Source organism: Psammomys obesus, unplaced genomic scaffold, assembly GCF_907164565.1.
Source record: "Psammomys obesus unplaced genomic scaffold, mPsaObe1.curated_primary_1811, whole genome shotgun sequence".
NCBI lineage: Eukaryota > Metazoa > Chordata > Mammalia > Rodentia > Muridae > Psammomys > Psammomys obesus.
The window spans coordinates 17,249,210-17,274,217 of record NW_026596125.1 but is presented as its reverse complement, the minus strand read 5'-3'; the positions used below and the strand labels follow the sequence as shown (position 1 = coordinate 17,274,217).

The 25,008-nt window shown below is 42.2% G+C and overlaps 1 protein-coding gene across 3 annotated transcripts in view; it reads right to left on the bottom strand.

Moving 5' to 3' along the window:
* Positions 1 to 25,008, bottom strand: part of Atrnl1 (attractin like 1) — a 527,893-nt gene that overhangs the window by 320,388 nt on the left and 182,497 nt on the right. For 2 of the 3 annotated variants that reach the window (XR_008722856.1, XM_055630013.1), the window contains exon 27: positions 9,993 to 10,071. Coding sequence is in view for 2 of the 3 variants with exons in the window: in XM_055630013.1 (XP_055485988.1) it covers positions 9,993 to 10,071 (79 nt within the window). In the remaining variant the exon portion in view is untranslated. Of the gene's footprint in view, positions 1 to 9,992; positions 10,072 to 22,582; positions 23,176 to 25,008 lie in introns of those variants that run through there. The other variant, XM_055630014.1, reaches the window with a different exon arrangement.

Sequence of the window (25,008 nt, the reverse complement as noted above, 5' to 3'; positions counted from 1 at the left end):
CACACACACACACACACACACACACACACACACACACACACACACACTACATAACACAGTTCAACAACATGTTAATTAAAAGCTCTAGGATTTTCCTTGGACTCGTGTGTCTTACTGAAGTGCTGATTTTCCTGCATTACTGTTATAAATTTTAGTGAGGGCCATTAAGTTTTGAAGAGCTACTCTAAAATAAGTATGACTTTAGAACTACTCTCAGGATCAGGATGGGAGTCCATAGGAAGGGCGCCTCTAACACTTCATCCACACAAGGCCTCCACGTGGGCTGAGCAAGGACAGCGACAAGCATGCTGAGGACAGGGCAAAGGTCACTACCTGCTAAGTCTGAATGCAGAATGACCTACAGACGTACGAGGATGCTGAGAGCAGTTCAGCCCTAGGAGAAGAACCCGGTTATCCAATGCCAAGTATTGGCAAATCCTGGACACATCCACACAAGTATCACACAGACGGAGCAGAGTGCATTTAAGTCTTTAGAAATACACAGGTACATAAATATACATGCATGTTACAATTAACATGGAAGAAGCCATGGATTTGAAAGAGAGCAAGGAGGGGTAGATGAGGGAGGTTTTGAAGGAAGAAGCGGTAAGGGGGAAATGGTGTAATAATGTTATGATCTCAAAAATAAAATATCGAAAATATATTACTATACCTCACTACAGCAATAATAGAAATAACGATAATAAAAGGACAAATGTTTACTCTCATCAACTCATATAAACGTTATTCTAAGATGATAAATAACTTAAAATTATAGTAATTTATTAGTTTAGGAAGAGATGCAATCTGGTAACATAGATTATGATATCACTCATGGAGAAAATGTAGAAAAGAGAATGTGTGCTGACGTGGCCTGTGTGTGCATCTCATAAAGTCAGGAAAATGCACCTAGAAAAGTAAAACCAACCGGTTAGCTGCACAGAGAAAAATCAAGGGGCTGGACAAGGGCATAATTTTGAATTCTGAAGTAAAAGATGTATTACCTGTTAAAATACATATTAAAATAGGAAAGAGATACAAACTGTTAAATTTATGTCAGCTCATCTGCTAGCCAAATAATGGCCCTCCAAGTAATAAAGAACTGCCCATCATTAGAACAATGCTCCATTCTGAAGGCAGGCTGCCTGCCTGTCCTTGCTTCAGAGAAAACGAAAAATCACTTCTGAACATTCTGTCCCCTCACTAGAATAAAACTTCATGACACCAACTTGCCAAAGGCTGGGAAGCGATGTCTATAAAAGCAGCTCTGGGGAGAGAGATCAACCCCACCCCTAGCTACCCCGAGTAAGAAGACACCTTCAGCCAGAATCAACCGACGTGGCTGTGGAAGGGACCTACGTTTACGTTGCTTCCCGTGTGCAAAGGTGGAATGAAAACATGATACTGTGCTTCACACTTACAATAATTAATATGTAATAGTTCCATTTTCAAAACTGAAATCGTTAAGTGAAGCTAACACCGGGCTCATTCAATACACTCTAAAGAGTGTGCTGCATAGACATAATTAAAGGACAATTCACAGCATTAAATGACAACAAATTAAATCAAATTATGATTATAGGAGCCTCGAAGAAGCTGAAAAGAAATGACATCACATTCAGCACTAGAGGAGCTTTCTAGATAAAGGCAGCTGTGTTCTTCTGCTGAGAAGCGGGGGGATGAGACTTGCTCCTCCGTGGAGAACAAAATGAAGCCCAGCGTGGAGACCATTCGCTGTATTAACTGTCTCCGTGTTACGAACAATGCAACTGAGTGACTGTGAAAGAACACTACAGACTCGATGTTAGTAGAAGCCATGTGACTCCAAATTAAATATACAATAAGAGGCTGAGACAGCTTTATCCTGCTGTGCAATTAATCTACCTGAGCAGTTCATAATCAGTGAAGATAAAATTATCACACTAGAAGCATTTTCCCTTAAGTTAGAACCAGATGGACACTCTGGACATTCACAGGAATATTTAGCTTATGAAGCAAGGCGCTCATAAGCCCTACACTGGGTCAAATATGCACATTAAGGCCTGATATTATACAGGTGCAATGGTCCCACGCGGGTGGAAGTTCACATATGTGTGAATATTTGTCTTAATTCTGACTCTAGGGGTGTGGTCAAATTTTTTGTTCAAGCATCAATTGATATGGATGAAGTCAATACAGAACTTGGACGCATCATCACATTCATAGTCACTGTTACCTCGACTGCAGTATAAAAACTCAATCTCCTATAATACCCTATACAACATATTATAACATAAGAAAACTATACGGGCTTACAATGAATACAGCTTAGGATTATGTATGCATATACATACATGTATTCAATAAGAATTAATGGAAAAAGAGGCCATGAACTTGAAAGAGAACAAGGAGCAGTATACAGAATGGTTTGGAGGGAGAAAAGGAGAGGAAGAAATACAATTATACTATAATCTCAAAAATTGAAAAAACAAAAGTAATAGATAAATGGCTAAATAAATAAATAAGCATTCACAAAAGGCTCGAGTTTCCTTCCAGAATTTTCTATTCTATACATATGTAATAATACTGTGGAACATAAACATATATATACATGCACATGTCTGCATTACCATATATGATGTCATATGTCACACACACATTATACAAGTAATATGTCCTTGTACACATACACTCTATCGTCTAAGGATTTGCAGATGATATTGAAAGTCCTACTCAATTGGATCCACTGGCCATGGGCCCTCAAGAGGACCCAGTGTGTAATGGCGTCTTGGGGCTTCTATTACTGTGAAGACCACCAAGGACAAAGGCAATCTGGGGAAGAAAGGGTTTATTTCGTATGGTAGTTTGTAGCACATCATCCAGGGGAAGTCATTGCAGAAACCTGCAGGCGGGAGCCGATGCAGAGGCCGTGGAGGGTGCTGCTTGCTGGCCTCCTCTTTACCGCTTGCTCAGCCGCTTCTTACAACACCCAGAAAACCCACCTAGGATGGCAGCACCCACACTGAGCTGGGCTCTCCACATTAACCATTAATCACAAAAATGCACCGCAGGCACGCCCACAAGACAATCTGGAGGGGACAGATTATTTCACTGGGTCCCCTCTTCCACAACACCTCTGCCTGTGTTACATTTACACAGAACAAACACCAGGTGCCTGTCCTCAATCCTGATGATCTGCTTTTATCTCTGGAATCCAGGAAAAGGTGGAAGGAGAGAAAAAAACCCTCCACATATGGCCCATGCCACACCAGCATACACACGCACACATATCTTTTAAAAGGAAGCCCTACCCATAACTAACACTTCCTAACAAATTTTAATATCTCTCCAATCAGGTGTTTCACGGTTGATGACATCGTACGGCCACTGCTGGTAACATGGCGCTCTGATGTAGGTGTCAACACACCCATGAATGTAAACAGTACTGTCCTGGTCAGTGACAAACGTGAAATAAAATCCTTCTAGCTCGTTTCTGAAAGCCTAGATGATTAAATTGAAATTTTTTTAGACATGCATTAATTTAATTTGTTTCTATTTTCTTTTTTTGTGTGAGTTTTATATGATTAGGTCAACCTCCAAATATCCTATGAAAGGCCTTTGGACAAATACAGAACAAACATTCTCCACGGTAAGGACCGTGTGGGAACTAAGCATGCTATTGGCTCTTCCTTCCTAACTGTTCCATCAAACAAGAATTGATTGTGTCTTCACTTTACATAACCCACAGCATATTCCCACTACGACAAACAGATGCTTAGGGTACATTATAAATGGTCAATTACAGAATCAAACCTGCCTTCATTTAGGTATCTTTGAATTCTTCACATGGTTCATTGAGCTTGGGTTCCGGAACCTGACAGGCTTAATTTTGAATTATAGCTTCTTTAGTTACTATGCGCCTAGCACTCCCCACTAGAATCCATAAGTAGGAAAAGAAAACTATATCAAGATATCTTAGGGCAAGGATTAATGTTATTTTGGTGAAAAGCCTTAGTCTAAAGTTTTAAGTTCTTCTTTCTTGGCTCCAATTTAAGTATTTGTGATAGAATAAGAAAGTCATGGTCTTCCTTCTTCAACACCCACCCCATACCCAGAGTTAATTCTGGTGGTGCCTATTTCCACGCATATCATGCCATTCCAGTAAGTACAAGACATCGGAAAGAACTGATGGTGTATGTCCCAGACAATGAAAGTTTTAAGATACACAACTTTCTGAGGCTGAAATTTGGTCTAAATGATTTGCTTCTGTGTTTTCTGAACAATACACCTGAACAGTAGCTCAGAAACTGGCTGGAAGAGAGGACAGTATGATTAACACATCCATACTTCATTCTGTTTTCAGCTATATAATATCTCATAGTAAGACAGCAGAATTTACTACAAGAACCATTTTAAATAATATAAAATGGCTTTCATATAAAAAGGTCCTTTATAAATATCTTTGAATGAATTTACTTTGAAGAACTCGGCAGTTATATATCAGCAGAATGTATTACTTAAAATCTATTCACTAGATTAAAGAAAGTTTCTTTAAACTGAAAAAGTAATATACATAGTCACACACTGTTTGGGTTTGCCGCCCAGGCACACTGCTCCCCGGCTTTAAAAGCAACTCAAGACCTCACAGCTGCATATCATGCTCCCTCTCACTCGAAGCCCTGACCTCAGAGCGCGACTCTCTCTGTGTCAGAGTGAACATCTGTATCATAAATGGGGCTGACAAATTGAGCGAACAAGGCCAGGAAAGCACAACAGTGACCAACCTGCCAAGATACTCCTAACAAACTTGTTCCTAGAGCCCAGCCAAGAAGAGGGCATCCGTGCAGGACACAGTGAGCAACCAGTCAAGAGGAGGGCATTTGTTCAGGGTACCATGAGCTAGCCATGACCTCGTAGTTGCAGCCCAGGATTGGAGAAGAGAATCTGCTACCGTCATTTTCCTGAACTGACACAGCCTCCTACAGTGCTCTACACACACCCCTACAGCCCAGTAGGTGTGACACTAAGCCCCACCAAAGAAATACTTCTAGCAGAAGACAGGCTACTACAGAAATCCACAATGGTCAAATGCAAACAAGTAACCATGGGTGCTCCCCCCAATTCAGCTATTTAAGCCTTCAGCTAAAGCCCAAGAAACACAGGGAGAGTTGGGGTGGGGCTTTTAGGAGCCTGAGGACAGGGAGGAGTGCTCCAAGGTAATTTCTTCTTGCATGACAGTGTGCTGCACCTCTGAACTCTCAACAATATGCCGCTTGCACACCAACAGTCCAGCAGACATGCAGACATGGATGGGTGGGAAGTCCTCAAAGTGACACACCCCAGCTCTCAAAGAAGGGCTCCAGGAGTCAGCGGCTGCCCAAGGAGGATGCTTTCTATAGGGAAAGGCCCCAGCTGGTCTCCCAGTCCTACGGGATCAGCCCTAAGCATGTGTAGACATGGGAAAACAAACAGGATTCAGCAGGGTGTGTGTGTGCATGAGTGAGTGTGTGCTTGCAACACAGGAGGAGCTGCGGAGCAGGGGGGGAGAAATGATTTAAACACAACGTCCTCATTTAATTAAAATTAAGGTTTTTAAATTTTAGATAAAGAATAAAACTTTGGGGGAAAAGACAAGCATGTATAGCCTATACATTTATACAGATATTTGTCTGCATATGTAAAATGTAGGTTTTATGGTTAATCACATACTATTTACTCAAAGAAAGTCACTATTACTGGCCACTATTATATTTCCTGAGCTACCTAAGCATAATAATGCCCAACATTTTTTAAAAACTATAATGTCTGGAAACGTTTTTCATATATGGTATTTTATTAAAAGCCATTGCAAATCTTTCCATATTGATTCTACACACAATTATCCAACACTTCACATTTATTTCAACTTCTCATTTTCAAACACAACAAAAGCAAGTGTCACGGCACGGCTAGCAAAGCCCACACACGCCCTAAGTACCATGCACACCTGTGTGATGTGCTGAATGTGTTCTAAAGATGGAGATCTTACTCAAAGCATAGCCATGTCCTTTCTTTTATTAGTGTTTATCAATTAGTCTGTGATACAGTGAGAAAAACAAACTCAAAGCTCCCAGAACCTGAATATAAGTTTTAATTAATCATTTTCAATTAAAACTCTAGGTTAATGACAATAAATCCAAATCTAGATTTCATTGGAGGACTCTACGTCCGGCTAAGTCCACAGGTCATCTCTATCTTACTTATTTTTAAGCACACAGGGAGCACAGTTGCCTAGAAATGTCTCATGAATTAACATGAACTGATTGGCCTGCTCTTTAACTACCTCCCCTTGAGGGGGAAACAGCATTACCAGGCCACAGAAGAAGACAATGCAGCCACTCCTGATGAGACCTAATTGACTAGGATCAGAAGGAAGGAAAAGAAGACCTCCCTATCAGTGGACTTGGGGAGGGGCATGCATGCAGAGGGAGGAGGAAGGGAGGGATTGGGATGGGAGGAGAGAGGGAACCACAGGAGGGATACAAAGTGAATAAAGTGTAATTAATAAAGAATAAAAAAATGAAAAAAATTCTAGATTAATACTTTTCAAATTTTAAAGAACTGAAAGTTTAAGTGAATATGTAAAGGAAATAATGCTCTATAAGAAATAAACAGCATTTAAAGACACACGGCTAGTGTGGACCTGAAGGAAGGTGGAGACGCCCTTGCTGGTGTATGGGCTTTGCTGTGACATACTCCAGCATTCAAGGAACATAAAGTAGAAGTCTCCAAGTGTAAAATACTTCACCTCTTTTAACCATTAACACACCGTGCATTGATAGTTTTCTTTTGTTAGTCAAGTATATGATTATAAGAAAAACTAGAGCATCATGGTCTCTCTAGGTCTTATGATAACCACGACTATCAGACTCGGCCTGGAGAGCTCAGCAGTTAAGAGCCTTGCCGTTTGTGTCCGACCTGGATCCAGTCCCCAGGATGCACAGGGTGGCTCACAGCCATCTGTAACTGCAGAGTCCGAGTATGAGACACCCTCCTCTGGGCCACGGACAACAAGCAGTTATGTAGTGCACAGATATGCATGCAGGCTAAACATTCACACGCATTAACAACACACAAAACACCTCAAACTCCAATATTAAAGTGAAGATAATCAAAACAGCAACTCGTAAAGTCATTTTTAGTACACATCTGTTATAAACAAATATTTTAGTGTAATGACTAGAAAAACTAAAATATACGCTTGAGGCTGAATGTTTTCATTTATCTGTTTAAAAATAAACAGGCAGTGACAGGGCACTCGCCATCCCTGTTGACCTATGTCCACTCATTGACCTCACTCTTCCCATGGGCCCAAAGAAAGTTTTCATAGCATGTAAAGGATAAGTTACCACAGAAACCAATTTCCAGAGGTAATTTCAAAACTGAAGTCTTTAAATACTTTTAAGAGTTCTTGAACTTTTAGGTGTCTTATCAAAAGGAGTAATAATATGTGTCTGATATTAAAATTACATTACAAAAAGTGTACTCATGTTTAAGAGAGACCACAGTGTCAAAGACTAAGATTCAATATGCTTTATGGTAAACCTGATGTCTGATTCTTCAAGTTATTCTCATCTTAAACACTCCTTATATTTGGAAAAGCCCATGACTTTTATGAAAACAATTACAAAACTTTGAAGAAAAATATCATCGCAGATAAATGAACACTCTGCCCATCACAGGTGACCTTGAATCTTAACAACAGTGAGTAACAGTCAGGCTCAGTGCTTCTGAGAGAGGCACCCCAGTGCAGACACTGAGAAGGGCCTCACAGCACTGCAGTGTCACTCAGGCTGAGCAAGGAGAGCCTGAGAAAGAACATTCACCGCTGCTCACAGTCTCTGAAAATACAGTATCATTATGAGCACATATAGTGAGTTCAAAAGTATTTGGAGATCAGAAAACAAAATTGGGGAAGTACCTTCTCATTATTAATTAAAAATATCTAGTCAACATGCACTGTTAGAATCTCTGGACCTTATGAAAACAAACCTAGAAATGACTTTTCAATGAAATAAAAATCAATATCAAAATTAGTCTACAGTAGTCAACTGAGATAACATCACGTTTACTGTGGACAGTAACATACAAATTGCTCCTACACATTTAATGTCTTTCATTTAAAAGTATTTAGGAAAATCAACATGTTTGAAGCAGGCATGCCCGGAAGAGCACCAGGTTCTCTCACCTGCAGATGTGTCTGCTCAGGCAGAGAGGAGCAAATCAAGTTCATGACAGAGAAGATTACCTCCTGAACATCAGAGGCGAAGGCTTCCCACTGAGAGAAAACTCATGCCCTGTCCTGTGCTAACCTAATAACACCCACTGTCGCTCCTCACTGCTCCTCTCTAATCCATTCCACGTCCAGCGATTATTTTAGAAGACTGTAACATGATCAAAATACAAGTTTATTTTACAACTTTTCAAGTGAAACAATAAAATAGAATTGCTACTCTGAGGTGACAGGCTCAAACACAGTCCACTCGTCATTTACAGAATGAACGTTAGATAAGTAACAAAATGTTTGTTTTTTTTTCAAACAGTGAATATGTTATATTTTCAAACAGTAAATAATGATTGTTTCTGAGCTTACTTAATGTAAACAGAGCTCTATAAATAAATTCAGTCTGCACTTAGATCAGACACAGAGCTATCTCTTTGGTGATGAGGAAACTCAGCAGACCCCCTCCTCCTGGCCAGATATGCAGAGGTGCGGCTGCAGAGCCGAGCTGTGCTTCCTGTGGTTAGGGAAACACTGTGAGCAGCTCTGCACTCACCAACAGCCCAGGGGACTGCTGGACACCATGCTTCCCATTCTGCTTTCTGTGCTCCACGGTCTGCCAGAACCAGAGGCTGCAAGGGTCCACACAGAATCCCACCGTGTCTGCGTTTCTTAAGCTCCTTCACCGAGATTCCTCTGCTATCATGGAACGTCATCAGCCAGATCCTCACTGACGCGGCATTGGCCATACATACGTCATCAGCCTGACCCTCACGAACACTGCACTGGCTGTACATACAGATGAACACAGGACTAAAGATGAACAGTAACTTGGAGAGGGGAGAATTTCAAATTTCCAAATACCTTAGAGTAGGCGCTGAGTTTCCAAATGCAGGAAACTTATAAATTCGTGTTCACTAACGTCACAGCTTTACGCACTCTACATTGGTTCAATTAGCTGAAATATTAGTTGTAGGTAGAATTCCACAGGCACATAAAAGTGCTGGGAAATGCACAGCAAATAATTTACTGGCGATGCTAAGATTAGGGTGATAATATTAATATAGCACAGTAGATCAGCAAATGAAAACTAAGAGTTTGAATAATAAATCTGGCTCTAGCTCACCAGTTGAATGTGTTTCTTGTTTCTTCCACTAACCCATATGTCAAAAGACAAGAAACTGATTTCTAATGTGCGTACATCACCAGATGACACCTTATGAAAGTGTAACCTTCCTTTAACCAACTGTAAAGAGCATCGTGAGTAAGTCTGACACAGAAGTGCTTCAACTGACCTGCTTCTTTACACGCAGCTGGGTGATCGGCAGATCAAGAAATGGCAAAAGCATGGCTCATCCTCCCCCACAGAAACACTACAGTAGACATCTTCCCTAAAGCAAAACTATAAATGCACTCAGAACTGTCTTAACTTCAACAAACACGTGTAAAACAGTGTTCTCACACCATAACTAATGGAGTAAATGTAATACTTATTACTGGAAAGAACTAATATCTGTATTCATTATGAATTTTAATACTGCAACTAACCAGTATGTGCACAGAAACCAATATATGCATAAGAAACTGCTTGAAATTACTGTGGTTGTAAACTCTGAAATTTTAAAAACCAAAAACTGCTCAATACTAATGTGTAAACTTGATTTGCTAAGCAGCACTAAGAAGGAGAACGTGTATGCTAACAGAGATCCATGTGTGCACAGACCCTCACAGAGAGATCAGACCTCCCGCTCACCTCTCTCCGGCGGGAAGCCCAGCAAGTCTGTTTGATCTTCCAGACCACAGCAGCCACGAGCAGTAAGGATAGAAAACAACTGGAAAATAAAGCACAGATAATTGTACTCAAAAGTCACTTCAGATATGCAGTAAACTAATTTAAAGGAAATTCAAATATGAAGAAGAATTTGTCATGATAAATATTTTGAAAAAAAATCTTCATAATTGACTCATTTCTTTCTTTCTTTGTGAATTGTCTCTCTCTCTCTCTTTCTGGTTTGTATACCAATAAAATAGCCCAGGATAATAATGATTAATATCTATATAACACACACATTTTAGAGGGCACTTTCTACAAACTCTTCCAACTGAACTTTACCTGTAATCTAACTAAATGTTCTTTATTCTATCAACAGACTCATTTCTCAGTTAATAGTGGAACCATTCATTCTTTAAAATCTCCTGAGCAATTTTGTTTTCTTTCACCCTTTCTGATGTATCAAAGATCAGCAAACACAGACCTGCACTCCAGATCCTTCTTTAAATTATGGACACCTTGTGAAATTCAGTTTAAAGGTCTTCCAAGGTGGTGTTACAGGGAAAGCTGTTTGCTGTCAGCCCTGATGACAGAGATTTATCTTTGGAACCCTCATGATGGGAGAGGGAACCAACTCTTGAGCGGTATCTCCCTGCTGTCCCTGTGTGACTGTGGCATGCAGGAACCCTCTTTCACAGAATAAAAATAAATAAGTGAATAGTTTTAAAAGCTAAAAATATCAGTTTTAAGAAAGCACTTCTCATAAAAATATGAATTTTAAAAATGCACTTCTCTTTTTCTGAAAAAGAGTTTGGGTCTAGCTCGGTCGGCAAACATTTTCCTAGTTAGTTAAGAGCCAGCACTTAACCAGAGAACTGGCAGAACAGAGGAGCTGTGGGGGAGACACAGAGAAGATTAATTTTGTAAATCAGTATCTTTAGTGCTGCTAAAATTATAGCATCTTATCATTAAAAAGGAGTTAAAAGATTATTTAGTTCAAATCCTTCCTAGAAAAGAAATCCCTGGGAAACCCTGATAGTGACAAAGTATGTGATTTACCTAATAAAGCAGTCATCTGAGAAACTGCTAACTCCAAATCAACGCCCAAGTGATGAAAAATTATCCTCATTTTGACCATTAATACCAGTTCTGTGCTGAGTAAAGCCAAGTCGGTGTGCTACATCCCGAAACTTCTCCTGTATCTGAAAAGGCCAGACTGATGACCTGGCTCAGCAGCTCCTGGTCAGGAGTATTTTACACTTAAGGAGACATTGTAAGTGTCTAGGGGCATTTTTATTGTCACCATTTGACTGGCATTGTGTGATGTTGCATGACCACTTAAAATATATGAGACAGACATGTTCTCACACTCACACACACACACACGTGTACCCACGCACCCACACACAGAGATTTTATACGCACACACCACCAACACTGTGTAAGTTGAGAAGATCTGTCTGGAACTTACTACTCTCCATGGAAACTGCACTTTTCATGTGACTCATAGGTTGGTAGTATTAAGTGTTAAAACTGTGATGAAAACGGGTACTTTAGAGCCTCAAGGTCCATTTCAATTTCAGTAACATCATTATATCCTTAAAACTTTTAGCACAAAAGACATAAGCTTAGCATTCCAAAGTGAGCTCACTGACAACACTCAAAATGAAAATGACTACCGTCAGTGAGTAGTATGTACCAGGTACAGTGAGGGGTCCCCTTCCTCCCCAAGGACTCTGACATGCCCTGTGCAAGGGCCTGCACTTGTCTAACGAGGGGCCAGTGAGCTGGGACAAGTGCTAGCCGAGTGCTAACATGAAAAGTTTTCTCCTCTGACATTTCTGTTGCAGCTGAGTGTAAAACAAGGCAATCTTACCATTTTTGCTACTTGATCTCACTTATTCTTGTCATTTTTGTCCTTAAGAACAATTACAGTAGTAGAGGACAGCTTATATACAAAGAACCCCTTATGTTAAATGTAATTTGAATACTTGAGTATTTCGGGATATTTGATTACATTGTGAACCCCAAGATTGTATTTTCTGGAAAAACCTGTTTCTAGTTGTGGTGTGGCTCAGCCCTAGCACACACTTTTAATTCAAGAGCTTTCTGCTTGAACAGGATTAAATGAAGTCAATCATAGGTCAAGAGACAAAGCAAGCAACCAGTTGACAGGGAGTGAGCACGGGAAAAAAAAAAACATAGTAATTCGGGAGGATGGAAAGAAGGACACCCAGGAAGTGGAAGGGATGGATATTCAGCGGGAGGGTTTTTTGAGAAGGCATGGGAAAGGAGATTTTCTTTTCCTTCTGGATGTCAGCTAAGGAGGAAGGGCAACTGGGTGCTCTCTCTACCTCTCCCAGCTAACAGGCTTTCACTCCAGGCCTCTTCTGCTGCCAGGTTCTGTGCAAATAGTAGACAACTTTGGATTGATTGCTGCTGTCTATCTAGCCAGGATTGCCACTAAGCTGACCCAAAAAATCAACTTCAGAATATAAACTTCTCAGAACATTCAAATTGGTGAGTTCATAGGAGATGGACATGAACACTTTACAGAACTTTGAACTATAAAAAAAAAAAAAAATTCTAGCTGGGACTCCTCATAGCAAGGGTCATGGAGGCTGAAGAGGATGCCCTCTAACTGGACACAACTCCTAGTGGAGGGAGGGGAACACCAACCCACCCACAAAAACTTCCACCCAAAATTTACCCTGCCCGCAAGATGTGCAGGACAAAAATAGAGCAGAGGTTGAGGGAATGTCCAATCAGTAACTGGACCAACCAGAGACTTACCCCCATGGGAGAGAGCCAGCTCCTGACACTACGAACTACTCTGCTATCACACAGGAGCCTAGCATAGCTGTCCTCTGAGTGGATCCACCCAGCACCTGATGGGAAACAGATGCAGAGACCCACAACCAAACACTGGATGGAGCACAGGGAGTCTTGTGGAAGAGTGGCCAGTGGTGGGGTTGGACAGAAGGACCCAGAAGGGACAGGAGCTCCACAAGAAGAGCAGCAGAGCCAACTAACCAGGGCGCAGGGGACCTGTGGAAGCTGAAGCACCAGCCAAGGATCATGCCTGGACTGGACCTAGGCCCCCTACACAGATGTAGCCGATGGGCAGCTCGGTCCTAATATAAGGGGAATAAGGGTTGACCCTGACATGGCTCTGTTGCCTGCTTTTTGACCACTTTCCCCTGGAGGGGCTACCTTGCCATGCCGCAGGGGAAGAGGATGCGCTCAGTTCTGATGCAACTTGATATGCTGGGGATGGGGGACTCCCCTTCTCTGAGGAGTAGGGTAGGGGATGGGGAAAACAGGGAGGAAGGGCACAACAGAAAGGAAGGGGAGGGCTACAACCAGGATGTAAAATGAGTAAATAAAACTTAAAATAAAAAACTCATCCTAAGACTTCCAAATACAACAAAGCTGGATAATGTAGAAAGCTTGGCAGAAATAGTTTCATTGTTGTAAAGTTTTACTGTGCTATAGTTAATATCTTTTCTTTTTATTTAGACAAAAGGGAAATGTTACAGGATCTTTGATCTCACTGTGAACTGGGAGATAGCGGTGTTTACTAGAAAAACCTGTTTCTAGTTGTGGTGTGACTCAGCCCTAGCACACATCTTTAATGCAATACCTTTATGTATGAGTACTGTAAACAGGATTAAATAAAGTCAACCACATGTCAAGAGGCAGAGCAAAAAACTAGTTGGCAGGAAGTGAATATATGAAAAAAAAAAACAGAGAGCAAGAGGAAGTCAAGAGGATGGATAGAGAGACACACAGGAAGTGGAAAGGAGGGACATTCAATTTGAGGGTTTCTTTGAAACTACAGGAGAAAGGGTCTTTTGTAACATTGGCTGAGGAGGGTCAGCTGGGTGCTTTCTCTGCCTCTAAGAGCCATCAGGCTGTCAGCCCAGCCTCTGGCTCCCACCCTGAGTTTTATTGGTAAAATTGAAAGAGATTTTGTTAAAAACGACACAAATAATGGATTTCATTTCTTGTTCTGTAATTACAATATTTATGACACAACAGTTATGTGATTACAGTTACTGGAGAGGGAAAAGATGTTGGATTTCTCCTGGAAGATTTAAATTCCTTTTGACATAAATTCCTTGACTGAGGTAAGAAGAATCACTTTTACAGTAATTAAGGACAACATAAATTATGAAGCCTTTGTAACTCTATTCTCTTGAGAGGAAGAGTACAAAATTAGAGGCTTGATCTAATGCCCTGATTAGAATTAGATAGCCGTGCCGTTAAGAGAGGCTGAGTTACATTTAGCCTTTGGTGTCTTCATCTGGAACCCAAAGAAATGACAGAATTTACAGTTCCTAAATTCTCTGGGAAGCATCATGGGGCAGTGTCCTGCATGCTGATTTCTATCCATTCTATTCTGCATGAAGAGAAGTGAACTTTGATTACATCAATTCACTAAACTATATGTTTGTCTATCTCTTTAAATTAGCTTTTCCTCAACGTTAAACCAAAGATCTTAATGGGGACCATCAAATGTCTGTGTCCTGCAATTTACTTTCATTTCTATTTTTCCACAGGACAAGAATCTGTTTTGGCTACTTTCTTTGAGAATTCTTTCTCCACTATTCTATAAAATGGTTCCTGTGAGTGTCTGGAATGGATTCTGAGGAGAACAGTTGTGTGGGCTTTCCAGAAAAGAGATAAGAAAGAAGACGGAAAGGCAGGAAATAGAGAGGGGAAGGAGAAGAGAGAAAAACTATGTACTGTGCTCTGATAACCAGAGTTCTAAAGGTTCAACACATCAATGCAACGGACATAGTGACAGAGTTTTTAAAGTATGCAAAATAGAGATAAGACAAAAAACTTAGAAACTTACAGAGAGATACTGCACTAATTTTATCATAGCCGTTATAAAGTGATCACTTTCTATAGAATCCCTAATACCAAAACCAGCAGCATCTATCATCTAGGCCAGGTTCTCAGCCTTCCTAAAGCTCGACACTCTACTTGCTGCAGTGACCCCACAACCATGCAATCATTGCCTTTGCTTCCTCGTGACTGTGATTCTCCTGTTGATATGAACCATTGTGTAAGCACCTGATATCAAGGATAACTTATCTGCAACACCCTGTGGGGGTCATGAGTCACAGGTTTAGAACCGCTGATCTAGAGCCAGCTGAGAAGCACAGAATGAAGTGTGACATGAGCCTGCACTGCAACCAGTCACCAGGGACGAAAAGAGAACTCTGCTGTGACAAAAGAGAAATGCTCTTCTCATCATTTTATAGATTTCAGCTTAACTGAACAAAAGAAATAAATATTAAATAGAATGGATACATTATTCTTATATTTTACTAAAAAAAAAACCCTTGGTTACTAGGGCACTATTAAAATACAGGACTTTATTATATTTTAAGATAACTTCCTTTAATAGCTGACATCCCAAAGCATACTTTCAGGGATTTATCAATACTCTAATACATGCAAATTTTATTCTCACCAACTGCCTGTTAACAAAATCAATTTAAAAACAGTAACGTCAAATGAATTGAAATAAGTTGGGTTTGTCAACTTCTCCATCTGTTAGGAGTTGAAAACTGAAGAAAACCACGTGGGTAACAGGGTCAAACCGTACACTGACTGCAAAAACTGCACACCACACTAGCTTGTAGGCAGGTGACTGGGCAGAGAGCATCTAATCTGAAATGTGAATGCTCCGAAACCCCAGCACTTACAGTGTTGGCCTGCTCCAACAAGCAGTAAGTTTTACAATGAGCCTCGCAGTGTGGTGACAAACACAGGTGCACTGGAAGCACTGTGTCACATTACCTCCAGCTCAAGAACATCAGGTATATGTAAAACATGAATGCTTTGTTGAGATGGGTGTTCCAGAACCAAACTACCAAACACATATGAAAACACTTCAAACTGGAGGGAGGGACCTGGGTGTTTTCAAAAAGACATAATTACCTGTACAGTTGGGACATACTATCAGTAAGATTATTTCAAATACAAGTATAGAAAAGCTAACTGAGTCTCCCTGTATAACAACAATAGGAAGCCTGTGATTGGGCCCATTCTGTTCAGGAAGTTGTCTACTGTGCCAGTGAGTTCAAGGCTCTTCCCCACTTCCTTTCTAGTAGATTTAGTGTATCTGGTTGTATGTTGATGTCTTTGATCCACTTGGACTTGAGTTTGGGGCAGCCAAACATTGGGAGAAGCGTAGGGAGTCTTGTGGAAAGGTGGGAAGAAGGACAGAAGGACCTGAGGGTGACAGGAGCTCCACTAGAAGACCTACAGTGCCAACACAACCAGAGCCCAGAGGGGCTGGTGGAGACTGAAGCACCAACCAAGGATCTCAAGTGGACCTAGGGCTCCTACACAGATGTTGTACATGGGCAGCTCAGGTTTCATGTAGGTTCCCTAGTAAGGGGATTGGGAGTTGTCTCTGACAGGGACTGTGTTACCCGCTTTCTGATCACCCCTACCCCACCTCACCACCCCCTACCCCATCTCACCACAACCCCCACCCCACCCCACCTCACCACCCTCCCACCCCACCTTACCACAACCCCTGGCAGGCTGCCTCGACAGCCCTCAGGGGAAGAGGATTCTATCAGTCCCAATTCCACTCACTGAGCTGGGGTGGGTGGGTGGCTGGGCTCTGAGAAACAGGAGAGGGGGCATGAGGAAAGAGGGAGGGAGGGTGGGACCAAGAGGAGAGGAGAAAGGGGGCCATGAGCAGCATGTAAAGTGAATTAATTAATTAATTAATCAATTAATTAATTATTTAAAAAAAGACCAGTCCCATTGATTCCGCCCTCACCGAGGCAGAAAGGAGCTCTGGAATCGTCTTTCAGGAGGGCTGTAGAGGCTGTTAGGCTGCCTGGGAGAAGGGGCCACAGAGCCTTGCACTTTATGTCAGCACTTTATATCAGTTAATGCTGACAAGAGGTTTTTTCTTTAGCAGTTTCCACGCTCCCATAACTAACCCCAAATAAACTCTTTGATTCACAAGGTATAACTGCTCTCTCTATTGGGGCTGAGAGGACGTTTGTTAATTGTTGTGGGTATAAACATGTTTTTGTTTTGTCCCAGTTGTGGAATGTGGGACTGATCTAGATGGTCCATAGCAGCAGACTACTAATTTGCCTCATGCAGGCTCTGAGGCGGGCCCTTTGCCAGGGGCAAATAGTTTAAATCTGAGAACTCTGGAGAGAGAATAAATGCCGGAGCCCAGAAAGTGTTGAGGAACTCTGAGAAAGAACAAGGCTGCTCCTCCCCCCCCCCCCCCCCCCCCCCCCTGGTTACTGCTGTGAGACAAGAAGGGGGAGATCTCCTGAAACAAAGACTGGACTGGCTCCAAGGAACCAGACAACCCTAACCAGCAGGAAGTAGCTAAGAGAACTGTACCCCCTCTCCCACTAACCTTTTCTCCTACCTGGTGTTGGGGTGTTGGAAGGGATTGGGGTGGAGTAGGGAGAAAAAGATAAAAGAAACATAAATAAAGGTTTTTAAAAAGTAAGCCAACAGTTAATCTCTCCCCCCCAAAAATTAATGTAACATCCCCAAAGAGAAGACACTATGTAACTATAAAGTAGGGGCCTCAACATGACCAGCATCTGACCTGGTTTGCTTTCTGTCGAACACCATGACTGAAGGCAGCCTGGGGAAGAAAGGGTTTGGTTGGCATCAAGTGGTGCCAAGGCAGGAACCATGGAGCGGGAACTAACGCAGACACCCTGGAGGGACACAACTGGCTGACTCAGCGACCGTTCTTATCTAGCCCAGACCTACCTGCCTCGGGATGGAAACACACAGCTGGGCTGGACTTGCCTATATCAGTTAGCAATTAAGATGACCCCTGGAGGAGCCGCCCACAGCTATCTGAAGGAGGCAGCTCCTCAGCTGAGATTCCCTCCTCCCAGGTTTGGGTCTGTGTCGGGTTGTCAAAAACTAACTCGTACACTGTTCTCATAGGAAAAGAAGCCAGAGAAGTCACATACCATCCTTGCCTCACATAGCACAAAAGCCAAGAAGCTAAGAACCAAAGACCAGCCATTTGCTGAAAGTGCTGATAAGAAACCAAAGTGCTGGCAGCTGATCTGTCCAGGTTTCAGACCTGGGTTAGTTCATTTCTAACCCTAGGGACACCCAGGCTAGTGTGGCTTATGATGGCAGATGAAGTCTGGATGTTCTGATCCAGAAGACAGACAGACAGAGATACATAAGACAGGAGTGTCTGGAATATATTTTGTAGTAAATCAGCTCAGGCCGTTTTACCTCTTAAGGACAAAATGCACTGCCACAACCTTCTCTCAGCGTCTGGCACACCCACTCCTCAGTCAGTGGGGATACATGCCCTTAGTCCACCTGGAGCTGATGAGTGCTCGATCTCATTCAAATCAAATGGTTGCTATACAGCCACGCTGACAGTTCAGTGAAGACTGGGGAAGGGTCCATAGTAGCCAGTAAATACGCCACTTATTTAAAATTCACGATTAAATTAATCTCCCAGAAAAGAAGAGGGTCACACATCGGTAGAACATTCTGGAAAAGTGCGAACTCTGAAACCTCGCCTAGCAGGACAGCCTTCCTGATGTGCCTGGACTGTGACTAATAAATCAAACTTCTGACAAGTGATAAAGATCAATGCACAGTGTGTTTTTTCTATACTGGGTTAGTTTAGAATTACATCATCTGAAACCAGGCTGATGGATAAAAGCTTTCGTTAAGGAATTCCTTTGGTATTTTAAAACAAGTACATGCTTTTTCATAGCTTCTGTAAACCAACATTCTGTAACCTAAGAGGAGAAATAAAAAGCATGCAGCTATCAGATTATCAGATAATATGCCCATGAACCAGCCATTCATGGAAATAAATAGGTGAACCCAATCTCCCCTCCTCAAATATGGATTTAAGGATCTGACATCAAAGGTTACTTTGGCCATTTCTGAACTCTATACAAATGAAATCCTAAGGTTTCAGCTTCTTCAGGATAACACCCTGCTGTCCTTGTTTCTTTAACACCACTTTGTTCTTTTTCATATTTCCACATTATTGTATAAATAGTCATATTTTCCATTCTATTTTAAGCATGTGCAATATTTTGAGTTGAGGCTGCACAGGATTGTGTCCTTCAATATGTGTCATGTGTCTTTTGTGTGACGTAGCACAACTGCGCATCTGGCGGCAGCAGCAGGGAGCACTGGCCGTTTCGAGGGCTGTATCAGCTTCTCCTGCACCCAAGTGCTTCTGGCTCCACGGCCTGGGCAGCACATGGGGCCCTTAGCATTGTTCTCCTCTCACTGGTGGCCACTGTGGCTTTCATTCACAATCTTTGGCACAATTTCAGTTGAAAACATTTCTATTATTTAGTGGATATGATCTTTCATAAAGTACACATTCCGTCTCATGCTATTAACTATTGATGGAGTCTGTTTTCAACGTACACTGAGTCAAGAGTTAGGTATCACATCCATAAAGATCTTCCCTTTAGGTAAGCGGCAACTATCACATGCCATGGTGAGACTTGAAGTTCCGTAACAATAAAGTCTTCTGATTAAAAAGAATGGTATAGCTTGACTATAACACATATGTGCACCATTTGAGCAAACCTTTCTACTCTAACACTGTAAAGCATTCTGTACTGAAAAATTTTTCACTTACTTTTTTTTACTCTTAAAGTTTATGTGTGTGTTTAGATGAGACCATGTTTTCTCATACTTAGGAAACAGACCTGGTGCCTGACAAAGCAACCGACACTGACAATCCTGGACACAACTACACAATCAGAAACAGCCACTTCAATCAGAGCCACCTGCAAGTCCCCCAGCTCCCTCTCTGGCGTCTCTCCTTGGCTTGTTTTGCCCTGTGGATAATATTAATATTCTCCATTATATTTTTTCCAGCTACCCCTGGGCTGTGCATACAGAGCACCTGAAGGGTTTGGGGGTGGCAAGAGGACCCTCCCCACTCAGTCTGAACCACAGCAGAACTGGTGTCGACATCACACGTGGAGGTCAGAGGAAAATTCGAGGGAGTCACATTTCCCCTTCCCTCAGGGGAACTCTGAGAACAGAACTCAGGTGACAGGGCCTGAGAGGAGCCTCCCTGTCCACAGCATTCACGAATTGCAGGCGAGCAGGAAATAGTCTACCATAGAAAACAGCACATACACACTGGTTATACGAGAGCAAATGGTCTGCCCAGAAAACACGCGTGAAAGGAACACGATGTAGTGTGAGCAGGTTAGATTAGGTAAATTACAGACATACACAAGTATGCCCACAACAACAATTAACAAAAAAAAGAGGCTGTGAATTAAAGAAAGGAAGTGTAGATGGGACAATCCGAGGGAGAAACAGGAGTGGAAGTTATGTAATTACATTATTATCTCAAAAAGTAAAAAGGAAGTCATAAAATACATCCTTTAAAAATTAAATAAAATAAAAAAGGAGAGGGTGTGTGCCAAGATTTTAACCTTTAATGAGAACCGGGGAATGGTCCTAATCTGGGTGATGGTGGTGAGCACCGCCACGTGCCTGTGCTGGAGACCACTGTATGTGCTGTGCTGGAGAACATTCCCACGTGCCTGTGCTGGAGACCACTGTGTGTGCCTGTGCTGGAGAACATTCCCACGTGCCTGTGCTGGAGACCACTGCCATGTGCAGATGGTGGTGAGCACGTTCATGTGTGAGACTTCACTATGTTTCTGGGAGGGAGGCTCCGGGACCTGGTCACCTTCCAGCCAGCTCAGCCATATTTTGAAGCCGGCTCTTGCTCTCTTTTTCCCTGCTCACCTCAATGCTGTAACTCGGCCATCTACACAGCTTTAACAAATGTTACCCTGAGTCTCAGTCAGAATGGGTAGGTGTACTCAGAGAGGTTACCCGGGTGGAACCTTATATCTGCTGGGAGGCCAGTCTTTCCAACAAATCAGGCTATGATAATTTCAATACTCCATATAAAATAATAAACTTCGGCTAAATTTTTATTTTAAAACAGTAACAAAAATGGCTGGCAAGGAACATAACCCTAAATATACAAAATAAAAATACAAAACCATTACAAAGCTTGAGTTGGGAAGTATTTTGTTCTAACACTAAAAAAATAATTAATAAAAATTGCTTTAAATTTATAATAATAATAACTTATTAAATCGAGGTACTATTAAGAGTAAAAAAATCAATCTAAATACTGAAATCTCTGAGTTATATTTCAAATGTATAATATATATTAAAATTCAGCAATAAGTAAATGAACACCAAATAGGCAAACTATCTGAAAAGCACTTCCCCAAAAAGAGCAGGAAAGATTATCAGTGTTATAAACACTATTGCCTACCTGAAAAAGGCAAATCCATTACATAGCTATCATACACCTGTGTGTGTGTGTGTGTGTGTGTGTGTGTGTGTGTGTGTGTGAAATTAAAGAACTGACAGGCCCTGACTTAATAAAGACATGACACACCTGGCGCCATCTTGCTTTGCAGTTGAGTAAGAGAAGATACTGTCACTCTTAAATGACAGCAGGTGTTGTGAAGAGGAACGTCCATGTACCTCCCGCCCACAATTTTACTTGTAAGCACTTGTCCTGGAGAAATAAAAGCTGGAGGGCATCCAAAACATAAAGAACATGTGCTGTTCCCAGACAGCACTCACAGGTGCCAAAAAGCACAACCTCTATCTCCCGATGGTGAATGAACTGTGAAATGCCCAAACACAAAATACTAACCTAGCACTGCAAATAATAAGCTACCGATAAAAAAACACAAACATCTTGGACAAATCTCCAATGAAATATGCTAAGGAACGAAGCCATTAAAATAGCTCTGAGTGAAGCAAGGAGCAAAGAACAGGTCAGCTGTCCTGGGTGAGAAGGAAAAAGGCTACAAAGCACCAGTTCCGGGACAGTGTCCTCTGGGGTTTGAGAAAGAAGTGGAAATGACAAGAGACCCTATGACTGCACCAGAAAAATGAACCTTTCTACACGTAACTTAACATGCTGTGCTCGAATGAACCATATGAGGAAACAAGCAATCCAGAAGAAAGGCAGTACGGCAGGTCCTGCGCACGTCACCCACCACACACACAATGAATGGAAACTGAAGCTGGTAACTGAGGGGAAGCCAACAACCGGCCAGGCTGCAGGGAACTGGAGGCCACCACAAGTTCACAAACGTGAAAGGAAGTTTTGAATAATCAGGGCGGGTCGTTTAATTCACGACTTAGAAATGTTACTTGGCCCCTTCTGGACACAGTGCAATAATAAAGGCAGTTAGTGTTGCGGGGAGCCAAGTAGAGAAGAGTATCCAGCCGTTTCATAAGAAGTGGAATGAGGCATGCAGTAAAGCACACAGTGAGGCCAGACCTGACTGCTAGCGTCCTAGATCAACTGCGAGGGAGGCTGATGGCTCCTGACTGGTTTGGGGATCAGGTTTCCTAAAGGGCAGCCGGCCTGCTGGTGTTAGGTGGCATTTGGGGAACGGTGTGAAGTTACTCGGGACTCCTTCTGAGGTCTTACTGTCAGTGTTCTCACCTCAGGACTGTGGACTGGATATGGAATGTTGGTTTAAATCACCATAAACAGCACTGCCACGGGTTTATTTCCACCACATTAAATACACTAATTTACAAGAGCCAATAGGAACAAACATCTATTTTCTTCAATAAGGAGGCCAGGAAGAAAGTTCCAGGGTCAACTTCCGATAGAGTAAGCTTTTGCTTGCGGACTCTCCCTGGGGAGGTGCAGAGCCCAGGCCTCATCGACAGCAGTAGATCTGCAAAAACAGGATCGCCAGTACACCCTGTCCATCCTTCACGCTGCTCCTGTCCTGGCTCTGTTTGTGCAGGGGGTTGGTTGGTTGGATGGTTTTGAATGGTGCCAAATACTTCTGGGTCATGCCAAGGGCTGTGTTCACTAATGATTTGGACTTATTTCCTGTCTTTTGAACATGCACATTAATGATTTTTCCCTCTTTTTTAAGATCTTTAACACCAGCATGGTCATGTGCCTCTCTTCCCTGGATCTTGGTGACGACACAAATGCTGTGTTCCCTCCACGGGGAGCTTTGTCCATTTGGTTTTCTAATGCTTGAAGGTATTATATATTTCCTTTAAATTCTTCTACTTAAAATTTTAATCTCCATCTCTTGAGACTGGATACCCAGTAACATGGCTGTAAGTTAAACAGAAAAGACAGTAACTCATGATGGCGAGGCCACAGATTAAACACAAGTCTTCAGAGATTTCTCATCCTTGCTGGTAAGATAGCAGGGCAGGACTGCTCCTTCGGACATCATTTGTAATGATCTGTAATAACCAACTCTGATTATAAACTGGAGTTTTTAAAATGATAAACAAATGTTTATAGCGACATTATTCAAAATTGCTAAAATGAAGAAACTGGAATGCCTATCAAACAATCAATGGAGAAAAAATATAATAAGATGAAATATTACTGAGCTGGCAGCTCGGTAACCTCCAGACAAAAGCTCCGGCTTTACTTCACACTCTGAGAATCCAGAGGAACTGTGACAGATTAAATCCAGAAGCCTGGCCTACTGAGCACCTCAACATAGGGAAAGAAACCCTGAGTCAGGATTGCACAGTGCTCAGAGGCGAAGTCTAGGCTGAACCACCATCATTAGAGAGCACAGATCCTACTGTGCGTTGACCAGAAAAGCACCCAGAACATCACTTCTGGTATTCAACTGGAACTCACCAAACAATAAATCACATTAACGATCTAAAGCACATAAGCCACACGACCATCTCAACAGAGGAAAAAGGCCACTAAGGAAGCCCAATGCGCCTGCCTTCCTTTTCTCTAGGGACCAGCCAGGGTAGTGGTATGAAAGCACTCTCTGGCCCCTCCCAGTCTTCCTTCCTGGAACTTTCCCCTACCAACAATTTGCTTGTCAAATTCTTACTGGCATCTCCTCCTCAGAGGATTTGTGGTTTCAGAAAGTGGGAGGTGACAGGAAGGGACTCACTCACTGCTTTGCAGTTAGGGAAATAGTAAGATCTGGAAAAGACAGGAACTCCACAAGGAGAACAACAGAATCAGAAATTTGAACACAGGGGTCTTCCCAGAGACTCATACTCCAACCAAGTACCAGGCATGGAAATAACCTAGAACTGCTGCACAGATATAGCCCATGGCAGTTTAGTGTCCAAGTGGGTTACATAGTAATGGAAAGAGAGACTGCCTCTGACATAATCTGATTGACCTGCTCTTTGATCATCTCCCCCTGAGTGGGGAGCAGCCTTACCAGGCCACAGATGACAATGCAGCCAGTCTTGATGTGATCTGATAGACTAAACTCAGAAGGAAGGAGAGGAGGACCTCCCTTATCAGTGGACTTGGGGAGGGACATGCGTGAAGAGGGGGGAGGGGAGAGTGAAACAGGGAGGGAAGGAAGGAGGGGCTTATGGGGGGATACAAAGCGAATAAAGTGTAATTAATAAAATTAAATTAAATTTAAAAAAAGAAGGCACCATCCATGTTAGCATACACAGCATGTGTGTGTTTTGACAGAAGGCTTAAATTGCAAGAGATTTCACTAATAAAAGCTTGAAAAGGGTTTTGATAAAATATCCCAACAAAAGCAACTTAAGAGAAAAAGGGTTAATTTGGCTCACAAATCTAGACTGTCGTTGTGGGCAAAGTCAAGGTGGCAGGAACCTGAAGCAGTGAGTCACATAACATTCACCGTCAAGACCTGAGAGCAACAGATTCATGAACTATGCACGCATGTAGGCCAGTGTCCTGCCTGCTCTTCCCACCTTATGTAGGACAGAACCCAGGCCATAAAACAGTGGCACCCACATTCCAGGTGGGTCTTCCTACAACAAAGAACAGTAATCAAGGCAATTCCTCGGAGTTCCGCCTTGAGACAAAGCCAATCCAGACAGTTCTCCATTGGGATGTCCTTCCAGGGCATCCCATATTGAGTCCGCTTGACAACTGAAACCATCTCACACAGGGTGCACAGGAACACACAGGGCA